Genomic DNA, 21,668 nt, shown 5'->3' with positions numbered 1-21,668 from the left:
CACAGAAAGTCTTCCCAGCCCTGTCCCTTTTCATTTCCTCTATGGAGACGGAGTCTTTTCAAGTTCTGTTCATTCATTGCCTTTCCAAATTCTTCGATTGTGTGTTCATAATTGATATGTGTGAAAGAATTATACTCGCACCCCATTAACCTAAGCTTGCTGGGAAAAATCCGATTTTTTTCCAGTTTATCCAACCAGTTTGTATCCACAGATCAGCAACACGTTAGCCCTGACAGTTTGGGAAATATGCATTTTCACTTTTTTTGCAGAATATTGCTATTGCTCTCATTTCTGTATGGCAAATATGAAGCTATCCCTGGCAGCTGGTTAGCACTTAGCACATTGAACATTGCAAACAGCTAGCTTGGCACTGTCCATAACAGTGAAGTGTTGGCCTGGTGCTGATCGTAGCCTCATATTTACCGCGCAGACATGAGAGTAGCATGGATGATCTCATTTAACTCCACGCAATGAGGTGAAATATCAAACTTTTCCGTTACACCGCTTCCGTTAATTCTTCCTAATGGTTGTCAAGTGTTTTTGGCTCAATAATGCCATTAGTATATTGTCAGTGAAGCAGTTTTACGGTTGTAAATCATTGTGAGTCTAAATTAAATGGAGCCCCAGCACCAAACTGTATTGATTTTCCCATCTGTGGTCAGACTGATGGTCAGCTTAAAGAATTGTTCAGCTGACAACATTGATAAAAGTTGCTTGTTAAGCTGACATGAATTCCTTTCTGCACAAAAGCCACCGGGCATCAAAAATGATCTGAAAAGCAACCTCGGTCAGCGGGGACAGTGTAGGGGAACAACACTGTTCTATAGAGGAGAGTGTTAAGACTTGGTGAAGTGGATTCAGGGATGAATTCAGCGGGCCGTGAAGAGAAACTCATTTTATTTACGAAACTGTTATTGATTTTGGAGGCAAGCGGAGCTCAAACCTGCAGGGATGAATATCTGTAGATCTCTGACGATGATAGATGGTGGAGGGGTTCTGAGCCTCCGTAATCCCACGAGGGCAAATAATGTCATCAGAGAAGTTGTTTGGACAAGTTTAGGGCCTCTTTATCCATGAAAAAAACAAGCGTCTAGAAAGACAAAGTATATTATTTAACTCTAAACTGTTGGAAAGTTTGTACCCAAGACTTGGAGTTTAATGCGTGCTCTTCCTATTGTGGCTGTGGCCTCTGTGCCTGATGACAACAGCGTTTAAGCATGATCAAAACCAGTGCCGGAAGTCGTCCGCCCACCACCCCCTCGCCTCTTTCATCCCCTACCTCCACACTCCCTGTGGCACCAGTGAGTGATGAAGACGCTTCAGATACTGTCAGGGGTTTAGAGGTTCAGATCCCCGCGGGAGAGGTAGAAAGACTGCGAGATAAGGCTTGATGGCAGGGTCAGAGAAGGGTGACGAGCGGGATGGTGGAGCTGAGCTGGTGGCCGAGGCACACGGCGCTAAGAGCTGCTGTGATTTGAGGCTGAAGGGCGGACAGAAAAAGAGGAGGAAGGCAGAGTTAATCACACATATCAGTATCGGCCTCCCGCTGCGCTGACCCCTCCACACCTCCGCTGACACCCCAGGAAACGGGATGAATTTAGAGTTCTCTGTACACAAAGCAGGTCAGAGATGGACACGGCTTCCTTGACGCCTGCAATATTGGATTCAGTCGTATGCTTGTCACTTCCTCAGCTAATGCAATTCAGGCTTTATTCATAATCACTCCGGCGTCCACAGAGCCAGAGCTACATCTGCAGTTTATCTGACGGTATCAGGAGATTTTAACGTGAGGCACGCACCACACGGCTCAGCATGTGTGTGTCAAAAGGGAGGATATTGTATCCACACAACGAGCCGACTAGAATGAGAAGTGGATATATTTAATGGAAAGTTTGGTTTGAAGGGTGTCTGACATTTTGTTATCGACTTCCTGTACCAGTTTTGTGTTTTTCCATCCCCTTCCCGCGCTGGGCGCCTCAAGGTGCTTCCAGTTCAGCATCGGAGGAGCGTTCATGTCAGGAAATATGGAAAGTGACAGCGAGCAAGCTGGCTGTGGGTTCCACTGATCCTCGCCTGAGTGTCTTCCATTAGCACTCGTGTCACGCAGAGGAGATATTATATTTAGGTTACACTTTGGGAGGAAAAATCCAGGGCAGCATTAAAACAGGTAAACATGCCAGGATAATGGCAAATGGGTGCCTTTAAAAAAAGAAAAAAAAAAGTGCTTTTATCTGAAGCGTCAGGTCAAAATTTTAGTTTTTCTGATACTTCTGTTTACAACCAAATACCTGTAAAAGGCCTGGGTGATATGGCCTTAATATAATCTTTTAATATGATGATACACAATGTTTATCTAAATGTTTTCAAATCTCCTCAAAAGCACTTCATAAATATCATGTGACCGGTGACAAACTCTTATTTATAACAGTGTTTTTTACCTTCATATTCCTCATATTTACCTTCATATCAATGCGACAATATTGTAGGAATGACTACTGGTACATTCACAAAATATTAACCCAATTAAATTTTTGATAAATAATCACTTGAAATGTTGATGTAATGTCTAAGTGGGTAAAGGCAAGTATTTGAACAGGTCTGTTAAGTTTAGCAAATCACATTGATTTACTGTAATGCCAGAAAAAGACAACACTTCTATATCTATGTTCATATCTAGCTTATTGTCATATCATGACAACAGTGCAATATTGGTATGATCAGCCCTAACCTGACAGAACCCCGGCCTTAGCGGTACTTTATGTTTAGTGCTAATTAGCACATTTTAGCATGCCAAATAAGAGACCAAACTAGACGTCCAACTGCTTCATTTCATCTTTTTCATCACTGACTACTTTGCCAGGCATGTGCAACACATTGGCCATACTCTTTTTCCGTCTTCCCACTTGGCAATGCATCTCTTGTTGCAACACACAACACATTTGGACAGAGAAGATTGGCACAGTCAGAGAGAGAAGGAGAGAAAATTAAATTGCATTTGACAGTAACCAAACCTGATCTGTACAAAGCAAAGGTTAGGCAGCCGAGCTGTAGGACAGTTTGGTTTCATGATTATTCATAGAGACGTACAGGTGAGCCAAATGTGTTATAATCCAGAATGTTGCAGATGAAAGAGAATACAGTTGCCAGTTTAAGGGGGTTCAGTAGTGAAGTAATACAACAAGGGTAACAAATTGCCTCCAAAGGGATTAATAAGAACTGTAATAACATTTCTTTTAAGATGAATAATGACAAATGAGAACTCACTCCGGGCATGGGATCCATTCATATACTTGGACGTGTCATAATCCCAATCTTCCATCCATCCACTCACAACTGCAACTCATTTAACTGAGTGAAAACTTAATTCTGAGGTTTAACAAACAGACGCAGGCCTCTGTTATTATAAAACCAGCTGGCCCTCAAACATACACATTCCTCCATCTGTGAATACGAGTATAAAAATATACAGAGATTATGTTTTCAGACTAGAACTGTGATCACTGCTTGGACACTATCGACTATATTAAACATGTACTTATCGCCGGCTTGGTTTTCCACAGGATCAAGGGAAACCCTACTTAGATATTTACATTAGAAAATTATGTATTTATTGAATCCACAGCTCTCTGGAAATGTATATGCTCGACTAAGTATACAGTCATTAATGCTACCCTGTGACTGGATCAGAGCCCATTCTTCTGTTTGACTAAACAGAGGTATTTTGCACAGAGTTTAAATACATTATAGTCTTGGTACAAGTCCAAGTTAACAATATATGCAATTATTCATGCTAAGGCATTACATTTTAATGAAACGCACACTAATGGTTGCATTGCTAATGCTAAAACATCAGCTTTTATAGATGAGCGCACATTGTTAATTGTTGATCAGATGACATCTGGTGCCCAACTGAGAGCAGGGATGTGTCAAAGTCCCAGCTGGCACTTCTATTGGCCAGCTGCTCTGTTCTGTTTGAGCTTTGATTGGTTACGTGTCACGGTGTAAAGGACCTGAGGGAGCTCTTGAGGTCCACAGGGCTTCGGTGATGCTTCCCCTCATCATGGCATGCTCGCCCTCCCAGTATGGATTCTTTCATCTCGCTAAAGGCTTGAACAACATTGTCCACACGGATCAAAGCGTCAGTGTGTGTGTGCCGTGCACCTGCGTGCACCTACATGAAGCCACAGATTCCTATAGATGTATGATCAAGCTCACCGCTTCTCTTTCCCCTTCGCTCCGTTCCACCCTCCCGCTCCGATCCCATCCACTCCTCTCCGTCCTGCTTCACAGCGGTGAGGCCACACACACCGGCAATCTGCGGTTATGCTCTGGAAGTGTTATATGCACTGAAAAAGTGTGTAATGAATGAGCCTTTGCCCCCGTCTGGTCGGCCGTGCCAAGCATGACAATGTGCACTTTGACAGGAAGACACATGAGCCTGAAAGAATAACCCTCGTGGTGCATGTGTTTCATGTCTATTTATTAAGATTTATTGTTAAAGTAGGTCTGTGGTTTGGAGAGGGACATGAGGTACACACAATGGTATTTTGGCCCTGGAGCTGAGTGTGGTGTTTTTATAATGAGTAGTTTTGAGGAGCAGTTGAAACAATAATGACACTGTGTTTAATCCGTCTTTCCTCAGGGGCAGAAAACAGAAGCGGAGAGGTACTTCCTGAAGGCCATCCAGCTCGATCCCACAAAGGGAAACTGTTACATGCATTATGGTAAGCATAGATTCATATATTTTTCTGTTTTTTTTGCTCTCAATTTGACATATCCTAACTTTAATCCTACAGCCTCTGATATTGAATTTGGCAGTTTAACACGTACACAAAGGCAGGAACTTGCACACCTTGGCAGGTTGTTGGGACAGCATTGTTGGCTGACCTCTTTGCCATCCCTTCCTCTAATCAGCCGTGATGTCAGTCTGCACGTGGTTAGCAGAGGATCGCAAGAAGAGAGGATGGTTTCCTCAGATTGTTCTCTTTAATTTGGTGGAAATATGGAACGTGACAATTTCAGCGTCTCTCCTCTTATATTATTTTCACTGTGACTCAACATGAGTTGAAGTTGCCGCGTCGCCTCTTGGATATAATTACTGTCATAGCAGAACTGAGTTTGACTAAGCTGACAAGTAACTTCCCTCCTTCAAAACCCTTTAAAGCCACGTCTGTCAGAAGCAGCATTTTATAATGAACTGATGTGTCAGCTTGCCGCTACCATTGCACCAGCTTGTATTTGACATTTGAAGACATGAACTTCACCAGGTAAATGGAGAGTTTTTGAGGTATCGTTTGTCTGAGTTGTTGTCTTTAAAGGTCAATAACTTTGTTAGATCGGATAAGCTGTATTGATCCACACAAGGAAAGAGTGCAGAGACAAAGAACGGCATTCTGTGTGTAATCTGATCAATCGCCTCCAGTGATGTCACTTTGTGGCTAAATTGCATTGAGGGTAATGTAGGCACCAGGTTGTAAAAAGGAAGAAGAACCTGTTGGGGGTTCTGGTTCTGCTGTATCAGTTTTAATCATGTGTTTTTAAGCAGTCTATAATGAGTCAACAATGTTATTGGAGTGCAGTGCAAAGCAGTGGACTATTTTTCAAAAGCTTGCGCCTACACTACCCACAATGCAATTTAGCCACTGAATATTTTAACAGCTTACCATCAAAAACAAATACACACAATTGTGTTGTGAACTGCTGGAAATTCATAATTTCAATTTGACAAAGGTGACAAATCCCAGTGGGTGGAGCTGGCCATGTTCTGTGTTCAGAACTAAATCTTACAATGAATTACATCATCAAAGTCTGTACACACAGACCACCTTTATAATTTACTGAAAAATATAACAGGGCACTAGCATTTATTGATGGGACTGTCTTTCCTTTATGACTCATAGATTTGATACATCATGATTCCTACATAACTGCGGAGGTGTTTGTAACCTACAGCTATTTTTATTTTATTCTCAGTCATGCTCTGAAGTCTCACTTTACCTCTGTCTCTCACCTCAGGCCTGTACTCACAGCTCCAGTTTCATCCACAGTTATTAAGGAAAATATGCTTAGGTTCACATAGTGGGTTAGCATCCTGGTCCAGTAGTGGGGCTAACCAAAGTCAACAGGGTATTAATTCCACTTTAAACCTAACCCATACTAAGGGGTCCACCCTCAGTTCATGGCCTTGTCAAGCTACCACTATCCAGTCTCGTTCAGGTCCACAGAGGCTGACTTCCAACGCAGCCACACCCGTAATAAGACACAAAGCTCCAGCGAGACACATTTTCATTTTTAAAGAAACAGATCTAACAAGGTCGGCTAATGTGGACAAATGGGTCTGAGAGATGGCCAAAGAATGATGGTATTTTACACTCATATCTAGTGTTTCAGTGTATTATTTCAGGGGCAGACCAGGCTGTCCCTCCATCAGGGCCAAATTCAACACTTGCAGACTGCATATCCCTCTGTGCATCTGTGGGGATCCCTCAGCGTTTTAACAGCAGCGCTGTTCTCTCTCGGCCTTCAGGTCAGTTTTTGTTGGAAGAGTCGCGGCTGCTGGAAGCGGCGGAGATGGCAGAGAAAGCTGCGCGTCTCGACAGCGGGGAGTTTGATGTGGTCTTCAGTGCGGCCCACATGCTCAGGTGAGTGTTTGATTAGATTTTCTTTTTTTTATTTGGTGATATCCAAAGCCCCAGCACATGCACAGAGACAGTGAATATATTTCATTCCTTGTAGCTGAGACGGGTGGGCCACAGTTTTCCAGGGCTGAGCAGAAAGGCTGTGTATGAGAGAGGGAGGTCTTCTGTCTGCATGGTTTATCCAGGGGCTTACATTATTCCTCAGCCAGTGTGATTTACTTGGCTGTACTCTGTAATCCTCTTCTCTCGCCGCAGTGCCAGCCAGAGAGCTGCTGGTTTGTCTTAGCGTGCTGTGCAGCTATGTATCTTCATATGCTCTCCCTCGCTCTCTCTTTACCTCCGTCTCACTCTTTCTCTGCTGGCCCTGGCTCATACTTGAAAGTCTGCTTCCAAATCAGCGCTCGGTTCAGCTGATGATGAGCCTTAGCAGCCCACAAGCTGTTGTGTCTCTGAACACACGCCATGAGTGGAAATTTGTAAATACAGCCAAGTGCCAACTTACAGCATGCCGCCCCACTTACTGAATAAACCTACACAATTATATAGTTTGACCCGGTGTGGCGATTTCCTTCTTTAAACACATCATCATTTTAAATTACAGCTGCCTGAAAGGAAATGGTTATCTTTAAAGGGACAGCTCACCCTAAAATCAAGTATACTTATTTCTCCTCTTACCAGAAGTGCTATTTATGCGTCAAGGTTGTTTTGGTGTGATCTGCAGAGTTTTGAAGCAGCGTGCATCTACTCGTTGATGAGAGGCTCGTGCTCTCGACCGAACAGACGTAAACATCAATGTCCTCTGCTGAGCTGTAACATTAAAGGTGCGATGTGTGAGAACTGGCCACCTCTTCAGTTCACACGCCAAACAAATAGGGGGCAGCATATCGACAGAGTAACCACCAACTGCTGCTAACTGTAGCTGCTATTAGCTAGTTAGCTCTGTTAGCAGCTAGTGTTCTGGACTGGGAGCTTGGAGCACTGGGGGTATGTTGGTGTTGTTTACACCGCTAGAACATTAGCTTTGGGCCGGAAGTGGCCATAACATAAGTCAAAACTGTTATTTGTTTAAATTATGTTGAGAATTTTAATCAATTTTTGGATTGTTTAAAACAAAAATTCTTGCATATTGCACCCTTAACTAGCTTAGTTAGCTTAGTCAGCCTGCTTCACGTCTTTCTTGCCGAGGCTTAGTGAGAAATCGACAGTACTTTCATGAAGCCACAGCCAGCAGTTGGTTAGCATAGCTAGCTCAAATACTGGAGGCGTGCAGAAACAGCTAGCCTGCACACACTTGTCAATCAAACAATCAGTTTAGCTGATTTACCATGAGCTATACACATTTTTTATCATATTTTAATGAGCTGTTGACCAGTTTCTACTCTTTTTGTTGAGCCATGCTAACCAGCTAATGGCTGTAGCTTCATATTTAACGAGAGAGTGGTATCAATCTCCTCTGTTTCTTCAAACCCAACCCTGTAAGACCATTTACTTTTGTTTTAAGTCACCAGAGGCCAATAAGCAGCTGCTGCTTTAACCCTTAGGGTACAGCATTCTTACACAACTCTATATAAGATTTTGACCCAGCTGCTTTATGCATAGCTCTTCCCCCGCTACTCTGAACGCGCAGGATCTTCACCACCAACAGCTTTCAGTACTGAGGGCCTCTTCCAGGGTCCAGACCCCTGGCAGCTAAAGAGAGCTTCAAGCAGCGCTGGGGCTGAACTTTTCTCCGCCTGCTTGGCATGGGGTCTCACTCCTCCACAGCTCAACGTCTTTATGTGTTTGTCTTGGACGCAGACGTGGAAAGGCCCTCGGTTGGAGGGGACACAAGTGAATCTACACGGAGGAACGGAAGAGATTAAAAGGAGGGGCAGAGGCTCTCAGATGTGCAAATGTCTTTTATTGCTCTCTTGAGCGCTTGGTTTTCAACCATTTAGCTTCTACACTAATAATTTCCTTCTGCCTCCTTTGAACATTTCCGTCCTTTTTATTTTTTCCACCTAACTGGTTTATAGTATGAATATAAGACAGCAGAGGTTAGTTAATGGTGAGGCCAGTGGGGTTGTGCTTGTACTTGCCTTTAATGTGTCACATCTCAGTGAAAGTGCAAACTGTGACATCATACAGTAACGTTAAATCTGTAGATATTCACAGACATCAGGGGAAAACGAACCTCTAAAAAACGCACACGAGCAGATAATGCACGTTTAGTTCACCTCATGTATTTCGATCCAAACCATGTGTCGTATTTAATAATATAATACACCATACTTTTTCTATTACTGGCATGTCATGATGTTAGGTAGGCCAATTTGAGCATATTTGTCTATTCCAATTTCCAAGTGTATAAATTAGATTAAATTTATAACCTTATAATGGTAATAAAAGGAGATGGTAGCAAGTTACATTAGGTGTAGTCCATATTCAGCACTAGCCTTAGGGAAGCTGTCTGTGTTCAGTGTAGCATTCTAACAGAGAGAGTTTTGTAATTCTGTGCTCCAGACAGATGGGCCGGCTGCGGTTTAAGCGCGGATATCTGGCTGTTGTTGAAAATGCAATTTGTTCATTCAGTCATTAGTTTCCAACAGCGTCACGCTTATGAGCAATACTGTCAGTGCTGTGATTTGTGCATGTCTGGGGCTAATAAACCATCTCAAGACAACAAGATGTCAGAGTACAAAGATCAGTGGTGGAGTTTCTGGTTTGAAATATGGTCAAGATTTTTTTTTTACCTTAGGGGATTTTTTAAATACATTTCTCCTCCATTTTCCCATCCCTCTCGCTCTCTTTGTCCCTGAGCTCTTGTAGCCTCACACTGACTCTTCCTCGGGTTTAAACCCAGGCAGTGGTTTACATTCTTGGCCTCCATTGTCTTCTGCGCTCTCAGAACCCGCAAGCAGACAGCCCCTGGAGGTCTCCCTGCTCCCTCGGCCATGACGTGGCAGCTGTCCAGTTCTCGTCTGATAATGTGTTTATAAATGTGATAATGATATTATGGAATTAGATTTGTGCTTCTTTTTTGCTCATAAGGTTGTGCTTTCTAAATATTATTCTGGCAAACAAACATATGGTTGTGGTTGGACGTGTAACCCGCATTTATAATCTCAGGACAAATTCAGCAACTAAAGTCGGTGTCTGGATTGCCTCTGGAATGTAAAATGCTTCTTTGGAACATGGCTGGAAAAATAAAGTACTAAAAAAATAAACAGCAGCGGCACTCTCCATATCTCAAGTATGTAAGTGGATAACTGCAGTCTTTTTAAAGGATTCTTTAAGATCTAAATGCTGTTTTATAGTCATGTTAACATGACTCGGTTGGTCAACCACACAGACTGAAATATTTAACAACAATCTGTAAGATTACCATTAAGTTTTGTACAAGCATTCATGGTTCCCAGAGGATGACTCCTACTGACTTTGGTGATCCTGACTTTCCATCTAGCATAGTGGTTCTCAAAAGTATTCATCTGAAGGACCCATAATTAAACCATGGAACACTGTTTTATAAGATTTTGTTGCACTTTCCCCCGATCTGAGTGTATGAAACCCACGACCAAAAGAGTCATAACATTTCTTTTGGTTGGAATTACAGTGAAAGTAAATGAGTCCCCTTTTTGCTGTGGGGCCCTGGAACCCCCTCAAGGACCCCCTTGGCGGTCCCTGGACCCCATTTTGAGAAAAATGTCTCAACAATTATCATTATTGTGATCTATTTACTCTCCCAGTTCAAATATGAGTTCAAAATGTATTGTAAGTTGTCCAATACTTTTGTTTATAAACCAGAAAACTACAGACATTTCCATCAGCCTCAGCTGTACTTTGTGTTTAGTGCTGATAACTATTATTTTTTATTATTCTAAAAAATGTGTCCAGGCTTTGCATTTGAAGTTTTACCGTGGTATATGCAACTGAAAATCATGTGCTGCCTACCTATTCATCAGTGTAGAATAGTTTATAATATTAGAACACACAAGACAGTGTCTTTCGGACCAAACATAAATACTATTTGTTTACTTAGGCCACTGACCCAGTAATCCTTAAATAAAATGCCTTTTATCTTGAACCATATGGATGATGATCCCTTAATAGACTGCGACAGCCTAAATGAAACTTTGGTTCCAACGGCCCCGCTGCCTTTGATCATTACGACTTAAGGGGCGCCACAGCCAGCCGTCATTGACTCTGCCCTTGACTTCGTCAAAGTTAAATTGTTTGCAATGAGATTGTTACCATCAGTGAATAGCATGCAGCTGTGGACCATAAAGGTGATTTTTCAGATACCGGTGTATTAATAACAGGAAGTGTCCTGTAACAGAGGAGCCACAGGTTTGTGTATAACAGTAGGCAGAGCAGGGGGTTATGGAAGAAGATAAGAAGCATAATATAGGACATTCCTGACTTGACTGCAGTTTTATTTTTGTCCTCAGGAATAAAGCATTTCTGGTTCCAGGGAGTCATGCCGACAAGCCATCTGCCCCAAAAATCCTTTTTGCCGCAGTGTGGCATATACAGCATTTTTTGCCATCTACTCTGCTGTCCGGGTTGTTATGATAGTATGATGAAATGCAAACAGTGTGGGAACACAAACTCATTTAATCAGTGTCCCAGCATCCATCCAGCATATGAAACCACAGGCTGCACACATAAACGTATGGAGAATGTTCCTGATCAGCTTTGGTGTGTTGATGAGTTCTCTGCAAGTACCCAATAAGCCAAATGTCCTGACCTCAAGGTTCAATTAGAGCAGAAAGTGCTTGCTGTGCATTGCTCAGCACAGATGTTATCGAGTGAAAAGATGCTATCGGACAAGGACCCTAAAGGCGATTGGATCGGCTTTCTCTCATCCCTCACGCTGTTCCCTCCTGTTATTTTCTCACTGACCCCTGAGTGCCAGTAAACACGCCAGGTTCAAGGCCTCATCCCAAGCCAGGAGCAATAAAGATGAGTAATGATTGCCTCTCTCTCCCTGTTTTCCCTTTGCAGACAAGCCAGCCTGAATGAGGCAGCCGAGAAGTATTACGGACAAGCAGCCAGCCTGAGACCTAATGTGAGTACAGCCTCAACTAGCTAATCACCCCCATTACTATTTAGCATGATTGACACTGTGCAGTCACAGTCTGGGTGGCTTTCCAATATTATTGCTGCCCAGTCTGCCTTGTCACAACGGCCTTCATTGTCAGTGGATGTCAGAAAAGTGAGGGCTAGGTTTTTACTAAGCTCAGAGTTTTGTTTGCAAAGCATCCATCACCAACTTCAAAGGCCGGGCCAGGGTAAGTAGATTGAAAAGAATAATGATAATAACACTCGGGCGGGGGACTCTGACATCTTGAAAATGGATGGGTTCCAGTCTGAGAGCTTTGACAGGAGGGGTCGCGTTGTTTAAAGCGAGGTCCGCAGAGGGAGCAAAATATGTTTGGCATGTGGTCCCCCTGTTTGTTCCTGTGTCTTGATTAGAAGAAATCAGTTCAGGATTAATGATCAAAATATTTCTGGACAATGTCATACAGACGTTAAAGTTTGGTTCTGCATGCATAATCTATACAAACAGTGACGGACAAAAAGACAAACAACAGCCTGAGTCGAACAAAAGGATACAATTTAAGATATCCACAGAAACCATGAAATTGAGCTTCTATCCCCTTTGTTGTTCTCAGTGTCGATGGAGAGTTCAACTTTTGCCGGAGAATTGTTTATTTATTTAACATCTAATTAAACCCAGATGTAAAAAAAAGTAATGGTCGCATTACTTCAATTCAAACGCATACATAAATAATGTAAGAGAACAATAGAGTTTAAGGTGAGTTGTGGGAATGTTTCCATTAATCCTCTCTCTGTGCAGTGAGAACGCTCTCGATCCATCTGATCACTGCTAACATTTTTATCTGGTTATAGAAGGTACCAGAACCTTTTGAGAATTTCCAAATTCTCGAATTTCTCCTCTTGGGATCAGTAAAGGATAATCTTAAAGAAAGGATTGGAAATCTTAAAGGGACACTGTATTTTACAAGTAGGTACTGTTTCACAAGCAGATCACTGCTCGTTCAATCCCCTGCTGGCAACATCAGTGACCTATTGGATAATGCATAAGCAGCAGGCAGGACTTTTAGAATATGGACTGTAAGCTTTTATTTCATAAACAGTGGTGTGCCCCCACCCTGAGAGCTAATGGACTGTTCACACATACAGACTTAAGGGTTGCGACAGCAAATCACTGTGAACGGAACCTGGTGGTGCAGTGTTAACTCAGAAATCAACTGTCCAGTTGGTGTGTAAATTACGTGCAAAACGCCCTCAGAACAACAGGTTCAAGAGATGAGCAGGAGGCTGAAACTCACGTTGTGTTGAGTAGTATAAAGCACCCTTGAATAGCTGGGACTGGAACTGTCCAACAGCCCAATCAAGCCTGTTTTTCCAGCAGGATTTTTATGTTTCGTCCAACAACATAAGATATTGGTTGGTTCTGATGGTTGTTCATCGAGTCATTTTCTATACCTGTTTGTCCCTTTAAAAGTTTGATTTGTAAGATAGTTGATTGTTGAGTCTCATTCCTAGCTCATTCAAATACTGAAGCTTTGGTTTAGTCGGACAGGCCAGCCACCAACCCAATGGATCAGTATTTGACACTGGGAAACTCAAAACTTCAGTATTTGACCAGTTGGGACTGAGACTCAACAATCAACTGTCTTACAAATTGGACCCTTGAGGGTCATGGGTTCTGGACCTGATTCAGAATGCATTGGGTGAGAAGTAGCATAGACCTCAGTCACCAGTCTGTGGTGATGTAGTAGCACAATACATGTCTAAATGAGCAATTTTGTAGTTGATTGTTGAATCCTATTCCCAGGTCATCAATTACTGACGCTTTGGCTTGGTGGCCAGCTGATCTAACAACCTAAAGCGGCAGCATTTGACGACCAGGGAGTGAGACTCAACAATCAACTGTCATTCTTTAGAAACCCGTTTTGCACCTCTGAGAGAACATGGCCAAGATATGAGGCGAGGGAGCTTTGCTAACAAAAATGTCCCCTGCAACCAAAAAGGATTGTCTTTTTGTCTATAACACAAAGTGTTGAAGACTGAGAGACACCAAGAGACACAAATACACATGTGCAGTGGACGACACAATGAAAAAGGAAAAACAGGAAGAGCAATTGGACAAGCAACTTTCAATTAAATGAACTGCCGCCATTCTGGTGGTTTTTCAGTTCTCTTACATTTATGATTCACATTCACACCACAGTTCTCCCAACTTCAGGACCTTTGGACCCTTTGGGAGTTATTGTGGGGAGACAGGGTTGACCATTGAGAAGACCACAGGTTTGCCACCCACTGATGGATATGTTCTTCATTAAAAACATGCTTGTGTTTCTTACAGGGCCAGAACATTTTCACATTACTGCTTCTTGGTATTTGTAATTGTACAAACACGCATTTGATGTCCACATCCAAACACAGAGGCACTCTTTTGCCCCTACTTGGTCACTTTTGCTTGGATGCCTCTTGCCATCTGTATTGCTTACAGCTGAGGCACAATTGTAATTTAGCATCTTCATCCATCTTCCTTACCATTATCCTTTGTTCTCCCCGATGCGACTTGACTTAAGCCATGTACCCTGTCCGTCTTCATTTGTCATTTCATGCTTTACGGCGGCTTGACTCTTCACTCTCCAAAGGCCCTGGTGTTTTATATTAAGCACATATGTTTGCTCGCTCTGAGTGAGAGAGGACAATTCCTTCCATTCAAAGGATTTGGCCCCTTAGTCCTACAATTCCCCCTATCTAGATGAGCTAAATCCTATCGGATGCGTGGTTTGCTTTGGTCGATCTCTGCACCCTTTGACATCTGTCCTTTCAAAGTTTCCCATTCCATGTAGATATTCTTTACCTAAATGCCAATCTGAAGTCATTATGGTCAGGTCATTCCCCAACTTAGCTTTACTTTTAACTCTCAGTCTTTATAGCATATGTTGCTTTACGGTCTAGGCTAATATGCTCCACATCTGGCCTTGCCTCTGCTGCTACATGCCAATTGTGGGAAGGGTAGGGAGGCAGAGAGGTTACAGAGCTGCAGGAAATGAGGAAAAAATGAAAGCTTTTGACAAGGGAACATTTTGCAGAGTGTTGCAAGTGTTGCAGGGTGAGGATGAATGCAGGAGTAGGGGTGTAAATCAAGAGTCTTAGCTGAATGAAGTAGGGGGAGAATGCTTGAGTGAGATGAAGGTGGGAACCTGCACGGGAGATTGGAGGAAGGAAACTGAACTCAGGAATTGATAAGTTTTGCAAAGAGGAAAAGAAAACGATCTTTCAAGTCTCTGCTGCGTCGCACTGAGAGGAAAACCAGGAGTTGGTTGATATTCTACCCAGGAGCCTGCGCAAGATTTCAAAAGGCTTTCAGCAGTGTAGGTTTGGGCTGTTCAGGTCAGCTTCTTTCTCAAGATCAGTCTTCACAATGACTCAACAAAGGTTTTCAATTTATATCCTCAAATCCCATTTCAGAATTGTGGTTGATCTTCACCAAACTCTCATCCATTTTAAACCTACTCTTTCCTGAACAGATGCTTTTGACTCTGGCAAAAAATGAATATTTTTTAAAAGCTTGCTCCCCATTAGCCTATTCAGCGACCTGTGTCATCTCTCAGAGAAACATTTCCATCCATTCTATTATGTGAGAGCTCAAATGCACTATATTGCCACAGGCAAAAGAGAATGATACGAGAAGCTTTTATTGTGAAACATTCCTGTGTACATTTGCCAGTGCTCAAATCCACACATGCGATCAGATGTACAGTAGCTGTTTCTCCCCATGGCAAGAAGGATATTAGCTGACCAATGTCTTTGTTCGTTTAGTTACTGCAAAGACTCCATTTATTCTGAGTCATGTTACCTTATCAACTGACTGGTCTCGTAGGAAAAGACTGAGGGCATAATTTCCACTTCGGATGGGGGGACGTTTCCATTCATTTTTCAAATTCCTTTATTTTCCCCCTCACTTATACAGTTTCAGTTTGATTAAACGCACATTGTTTAATTTCTGCCTGTAGGGTTCTCTCAATCAAAATGATAGAAACGAAAAATGTAGTTTGATGACGTCATGAAGTAGTGTGGGATCATGGGAGTTTTTGTCCTCATTGTTAAACAATCATCATTGCCAATGAAGAAGTAATATATTAAAGTTTTATTTACATTATCTTTAGTCACGTTCGCCAACGTATTTCCTCACTCTCTGACGTATAAACTGGTGTTTCCCCTGAAGTCATAGTGACAGGTGGGTGTTGGGTTTTGAAAATTGCAACAAAACATAAAATAAATGTTTAATTGTTTTTTAGGTTAGGGTTGGGGTTAGGGTTAGACGATGTTTTTTGCCCTGTATTTTGCCTCTCAGGAAACACACAAGCCACCCTGCATTTGTGGTGATTGTTAGGTTTGCTTGCAGCTTTTGAGGACTTTAGACACGACTCCGGGCAAAAAAAACTAATTAAACTGTTCAGATTATAGAAGTGATGGCAGTCTATGCAGTAAAGAACAAAATGAAATATTAATAATCATTTTATATTAATGGTTCATTGTAGAGATTGGGTTTTTTTGTCAAACATTTTTCCACACACTCTTCTGGAACCAGTCTTAATGTCTTCAACTGAGGCTAAGGGATAACTGCAATTCACTGACCCTGGATCATCACCAACGGCACTAATAGCATTAACACTTATCTGCCAATATACACCTACTTGTCACATACATGTTGTTGATACACTATTTATGTGTAGCCCCTTCACTGTCACTTCCAACTATGTCCATATGTATAAACAGTTAGATTTTGGCTTGCATTATTCTAAGTTGTAAAAACCCCTAACTTGCAAATTGATCCCCCAGCGTTATTTTGTGGTTCGACCTTAAAATGGCGGGTCAAAATGAAGGTAATTTACTGCGCCAACAGCCTCAGAATTACCCCGACCATTAAAGTCAAAAACTCTGGCTGCTCCTGTGAGCAATAATTGAAACACAGAGAGAAAATGTTATTTTGCTTGGGGATTAATCTAATTGCACAATATGCAGGGAGTGTGGTGCATCGGTGTCGAGTAACATTAATGCTGCACCTTTTGGGTCGGTAAGCAACAGTAGAAGTGATGGTCATGCCAGCCTTTACTTTGGCCCAAGGCTTCTGTTGCAAGCTTTATATGTGTTCAGGGGAAAAGTGGCTCCTCTCTAAGGACAACAGGATTGTTCCAGAGACTCTTTGATTTATTCATCAATTTTATTCTGCCTATGAGAAAAGCAGCACAATTGGACATATTGTTCCCATTGAAATTCTCATGCATGGGGTATCACTCACCCAAGCTTGACACTGGAAAAACAGCAAGATGTTTTGAGAGTTGTGTGAGTGTGGTAGACGAGGGTGGACCAGCCGAGGAAAGGAGGGCAGATCACACAACCACGAGCGTGGACAAAGCAAGATAAATGGCCGTATGATCGGGGAGCGGTTGTGCTTGGTAAACTATCTCAATGCATGGATAACTAACTAAACCATGAATATGCAAAGTATGAACTTCAGATTCACTCTAATAGATATACGGCAAGTGTTTAGGTTCAAAAAGTCATCTGTGGTTGCCTGCCCTCTTGTTCAAAAACATAATTAACATTTCATAGTGTGTTAGGTGTTCAAAAACAATTGACCAAATTGGATCAACAACTTTTTTATAAGCTATGTAGTGCATGAAGAGGGCTTATTAAATCCTGTTATACGTTTTTTTATTTTTAGGAAGCACTCGCTCTCTTTATGTAGCACTGCTGTTGCTGGAAATGGTTCACATTTACAGACATTTCTCCTAATAATCCACAGTTTTTTGTAGCATTTATAGAAAACAGTATTCTCTCATTCGAAGAGTGTTGCTCTTACCCTTGATAAGTTATATTTAAAGGGACACTAGTTTTGCAGAAGAAATTCAAACTCAATTTTGGTAGTACAAACTCAGAAATATTTATTTTTTCCATAAGTTAATAAACAAGCTGCTCTCAGAGGAAAATAAAGTCCCAAAACACTGTTTGAAGCTAGAAAGGTGGCAGGGTCCGCCACATATAAACAAAGTAAAACAGTGTGTGTCCTTTAAGGTCAGTTTGTTAGTCATTGTTTGTCGTGAAAACAGAAAGACGAAGAGAAGTCAATCAATGAAGATCTTCCTCTTCAGATTAAAATTTCTTCCCGAAAACTACACAGTGCACCTTTCAATAGGTCATGAGAAAAAAATAAGGCTAATGGTTCAACACATCACTAAATGTTAAGATGCCATTCTGGATGATAACTTGGTATAAAGTGATAATTATGGGAGCAACAAGTCATAAATGGTGCAGTTAAAGCAAATGATTGGCCATTTTCTCTGAGACTGTTTTATTTGCACATTCTTTGTTTCCTTGGAGATTCAATTACATAAATTACAATAGTCTGAAGCAGTAAAACAGTAGCTTCGCTGCAGGATTAGACATCTTTTCCACACTTTAAACTCAAATGGAGATCAGATGTGGTCCCTCCCTTGGCCTCGATGCTTCATGGTCTCGCTGTGATTGCATCCCGGACACTTTTCTGTACTTATGTCTTCATCATGACTCACCCCCCTGTCACACTGATGATGATTTTGCCCCTTGGCACCATGAGGATTATACAGTACATTCATGTAGACCCACTTCAAAGTGGTGGTTGCTCCCTCTGACATGACAAGACACAGGACACGGAAAAGCAGCATGGTAACCAAACACCAAACAGTCTGGGTAATCTGAAAAACAGGAACCAATAGCATGTTGGGGTCTGCTATAAAGCCTCACAAGTTGACCAGATGCTCTTTTACGGTCACAAAATAATAATTTTTTTCTGTAGCTTTATATATTCATTCAGCCTGACATGATCCTTTGTTTTACACTAGATTCTTTTTTTAAATAAATCTCAAATTTACAGAAATGAGAACTGAATCTGTTCAAAGTTTGGTTGTGGCTGACATATAAAACATTTCTGGTCACATTCCAATCCTTGCTTAATTATGTATACCCCCAGTGTTCATTTGCATTATTCATCTCACCAAATATCCACACATGGCCTCTGAAGTTGTAAATTTTTCATCAAAAATGTCCTTAGTATAAACAAACTATTGGTGGTGAGTAAACAGCTGTTATTGCCTGTACGCCAGCTCACTGTGTCTCGGCAGCTGAATCACTCTCTTCATACTCATTGCTTCTCAATAACGGGGTGAAGTCTTGTGTTGCTATTCTTGGACGGACCACTTTAAGCTACCCTGAGGTGTATCTGATCTGATCTAATCCTGAACTGACTAAGATCCTCTATTTTTTGGTTTCAGTATCCTGCAGCCTTGATGAACCTGGGGGCGATCCTCCACCTCAACGGGAAACTGCAAGAAGCTGAAGCCAATTACCTCCGAGCACTTCATCTGAAACCGGATGACACCATCACCCAGTCCAACTTGCGTAAGCTGTGGAACATCATGGAGAAACAGGGCCTGAGGACCATGAGCCCCTGAGCTCATCTGCCCGCCCGCCTACCTGCCATCTGCACGCCAGACCTGGGGGAGAGGACGGCCTACGCGCTCTGCGTTCGCTCTTGTCATCCAGGAGAGATGGAAGAGAGACTCAGGGAGGATGTTTGCTCAGAGAGGCCGTGACTGTGCCGCTCAGGCCCTCCTAATAACTCCTGAGCTCTGCATACACCTCAGGCCAGCAGCTTTTCTCTAAAGCATTGCTCACAGTTTGGCAGGCGCTACATGGTATTTGGACTCTTTAGAACTTTCTTCAAACTTAGTGCTCTCACAGGAACCACGCTTTATTTGGTCTTTTTTTTTTTTCTTCTATAACTAGAGCACTTGAACTTGAAGTGAGTTAGGTACATCCTTCAACATTTGTGATGAATTAGGGTTTAATAAACAGGCTGTTGTAGTTCAAAGCGGTGAAATTTCTCCCTGAGCAGTGTGAGATAAAATATAAAAGAGGGGAAAATAATCTCAGAGCACTGCACTGAGGGGATTTTCCATCATCATTTAATAAAATTCCTGGTTTGATCAGATAATGAAGAAAAAAAGGTAATATGAAGAATTTGATACTATCAAGGATCACCAATTTAATCAAGTTTAAATCACTTAATTCTCCATGCACATCCTCAATGGGTCAATTTGTTTTGCTAATGAGATTACACACACTCCATAATGAAGGCATGAAAATTAGCACCATCATTGCAAACCGTTTGCAGCAGATGTCCTGATAATTGGTGAAAAACTTGAAAAAGGGAATTTAATCTAGCAGCCATCGCAGCACAACAATAGCCTCTTGAAGCTCCCTGAAGGCTGGATTTTGCCAAACACAGTACGTATTGGCAAGAGACCTCAAAAGCAAAGGAAATGGGCCTCCTTTCACATAGTAATGCCTTAGAATAGAAGGTGTGAATCTTCTTCGGCAGTGTAAAGTAGCATGCAGGTGGCGTTTTTACCACTTCTGCTGGCAAAGAAACAGTGAGAAGCTACAAATGGAAATAGTGAGCTATCTTCCTGTGGAAGTCACAGACAACACAGAGGCAGGTACGGTAGATCTGGTGACAGCTTCTCACCACACGCTTGCACGAGCGCGTGGAGTCAAAACAGATGAAAGTTCTTCTATAACCAAATACAACAGCTATGCCGATGCACACCTTTTCATCACAGAACAATGCACAGACATAGCACGTCTGAGGGAAATGTTTTAATGCCTATTGTTTTTATTGGAATAGAACTAATTTCATTGTGTTTGTATAAATGAATCCTAATATATACCTACATTGTGTACAGTATAGAGAAAAAGTCACGCAGCAAAAAAAAGCAGCCAGACTTAAAAGTGGAAGCTCAGATTCTGGGCGAGTTTGGTTCCTTACATGAAGTATTTCCAATATTGTCAAAACTCAGTCTTAAGGTCTCATTTTGTATATATTCTGTGTAATTAACATCTATTTGTCTATTTGTTTGCTTGTTGTCGTCAGCATACAGTAAGTGAAACGGCACCTTCCCCCCCAGAAGTATGAATATGTACAGTATTTGTCATCATTTGATTGTTATTGGCCGCAAAACCTCCTGAGCTATCTGTGTCCTGAGTTTATACATTGTAAGTTATTGCTTTGCGTTATCAGAGCAACTGAACCAGCTGGCACTGTGTTTTTTTACATGTTAAATGAAGGAAGTTAGCAGACATGATGTCCTAATGCAGTCGAGTGGCCACTTACAAATGTAATACAGAGCAACACCCACAATGGAGGATGCAAATTTTGAATATATTCGTCACGTGTTGCAGTCACAGTGGTGTCGACCCTAAAGCACTCACAGTTCATTCGTGCCCCACACACCTCACACTCCCCACAGTCATGCAGCGTTCTCATTTCTCCCGTGTGTGTATATAAAGTGTTGATGAACAAACACTGATAATTGTTACTGCTCGAGTGAAGATGTAAAAAAAAGAAAGAAAAAAAGAAAAAACAAGCGTTTCACTCTGTGTCTCTGCTCAGGGATCTCAAGCGGTGGGTTGTTGCAGAATCGTGTTCACAGAGCGTTTACTAAATTAAAGATTTATTTTTGAAAGTTGTTGTATTTGTATAAATTATCGAGATTTGTAGCCTTTCTCTCCTTTTTGTAATATAAAGATGAACAATGTGCCAGGATAGACTTTTTTCTTCCCGATGTTGCTTTCTTTTCCACAATAAATTTATGGTGTTCTGCTTTTGTTTCGCTTCCTGTGCATTTTAATTTATGGATTCATCGTTCTCCGCCATGCAAAAAAGTCACATTTCCTTCACACTCGGCAGCAACAAGTACAGTCCTGAGTCAGTTTCCTTTATATTCACGTGGGATATCAGACTTAATGGGGTGGTCTTGCACGTCGTGGAACAGGTTTTACAAGGCATTTAAAGTTCCCCCCTGCAAATTTGCTAAAATGTGTCATAAAATCAACTCAAATGGATCTCCTCCGCTTTGATGTCCGAACAACAAAGAAGACATGTAAAATATTTCCATATGG

General features: G+C 41.8%; 1 protein-coding gene across 1 annotated transcript in view; it reads left to right on the top strand.

Moving 5' to 3' along the window:
• Positions 1 to 21,375, top strand: part of tmtc2b (transmembrane O-mannosyltransferase targeting cadherins 2b) — a 101,556-nt gene extending 80,181 nt beyond the window's left edge. Inside the window, exons 9-12 of the mRNA XM_084364092.1 lie at positions 4,643 to 4,724; positions 6,527 to 6,641; positions 11,622 to 11,685; positions 18,980 to 21,375. Of these exons, the coding sequence (XP_084220218.1) occupies positions 4,643 to 4,724; positions 6,527 to 6,641; positions 11,622 to 11,685; positions 18,980 to 19,159 (441 nt within the window). The 3' untranslated portion in view covers positions 19,160 to 21,375. The remainder of the gene's footprint in view (positions 1 to 4,642; positions 4,725 to 6,526; positions 6,642 to 11,621; positions 11,686 to 18,979) is intronic.
• Positions 21,376 to 21,668: the final 293 nt, after the last annotated feature.

Source organism: Pagrus pagrus (genome assembly GCF_965226575.1).
Source record: "Pagrus pagrus genome assembly, chromosome: 10".
In the NCBI taxonomy this organism is placed as follows: Eukaryota; Metazoa; Chordata; class Actinopteri; order Spariformes; family Sparidae; genus Pagrus; species Pagrus pagrus.
This window is presented reverse-complemented; position numbering and strand designations above follow the sequence as displayed.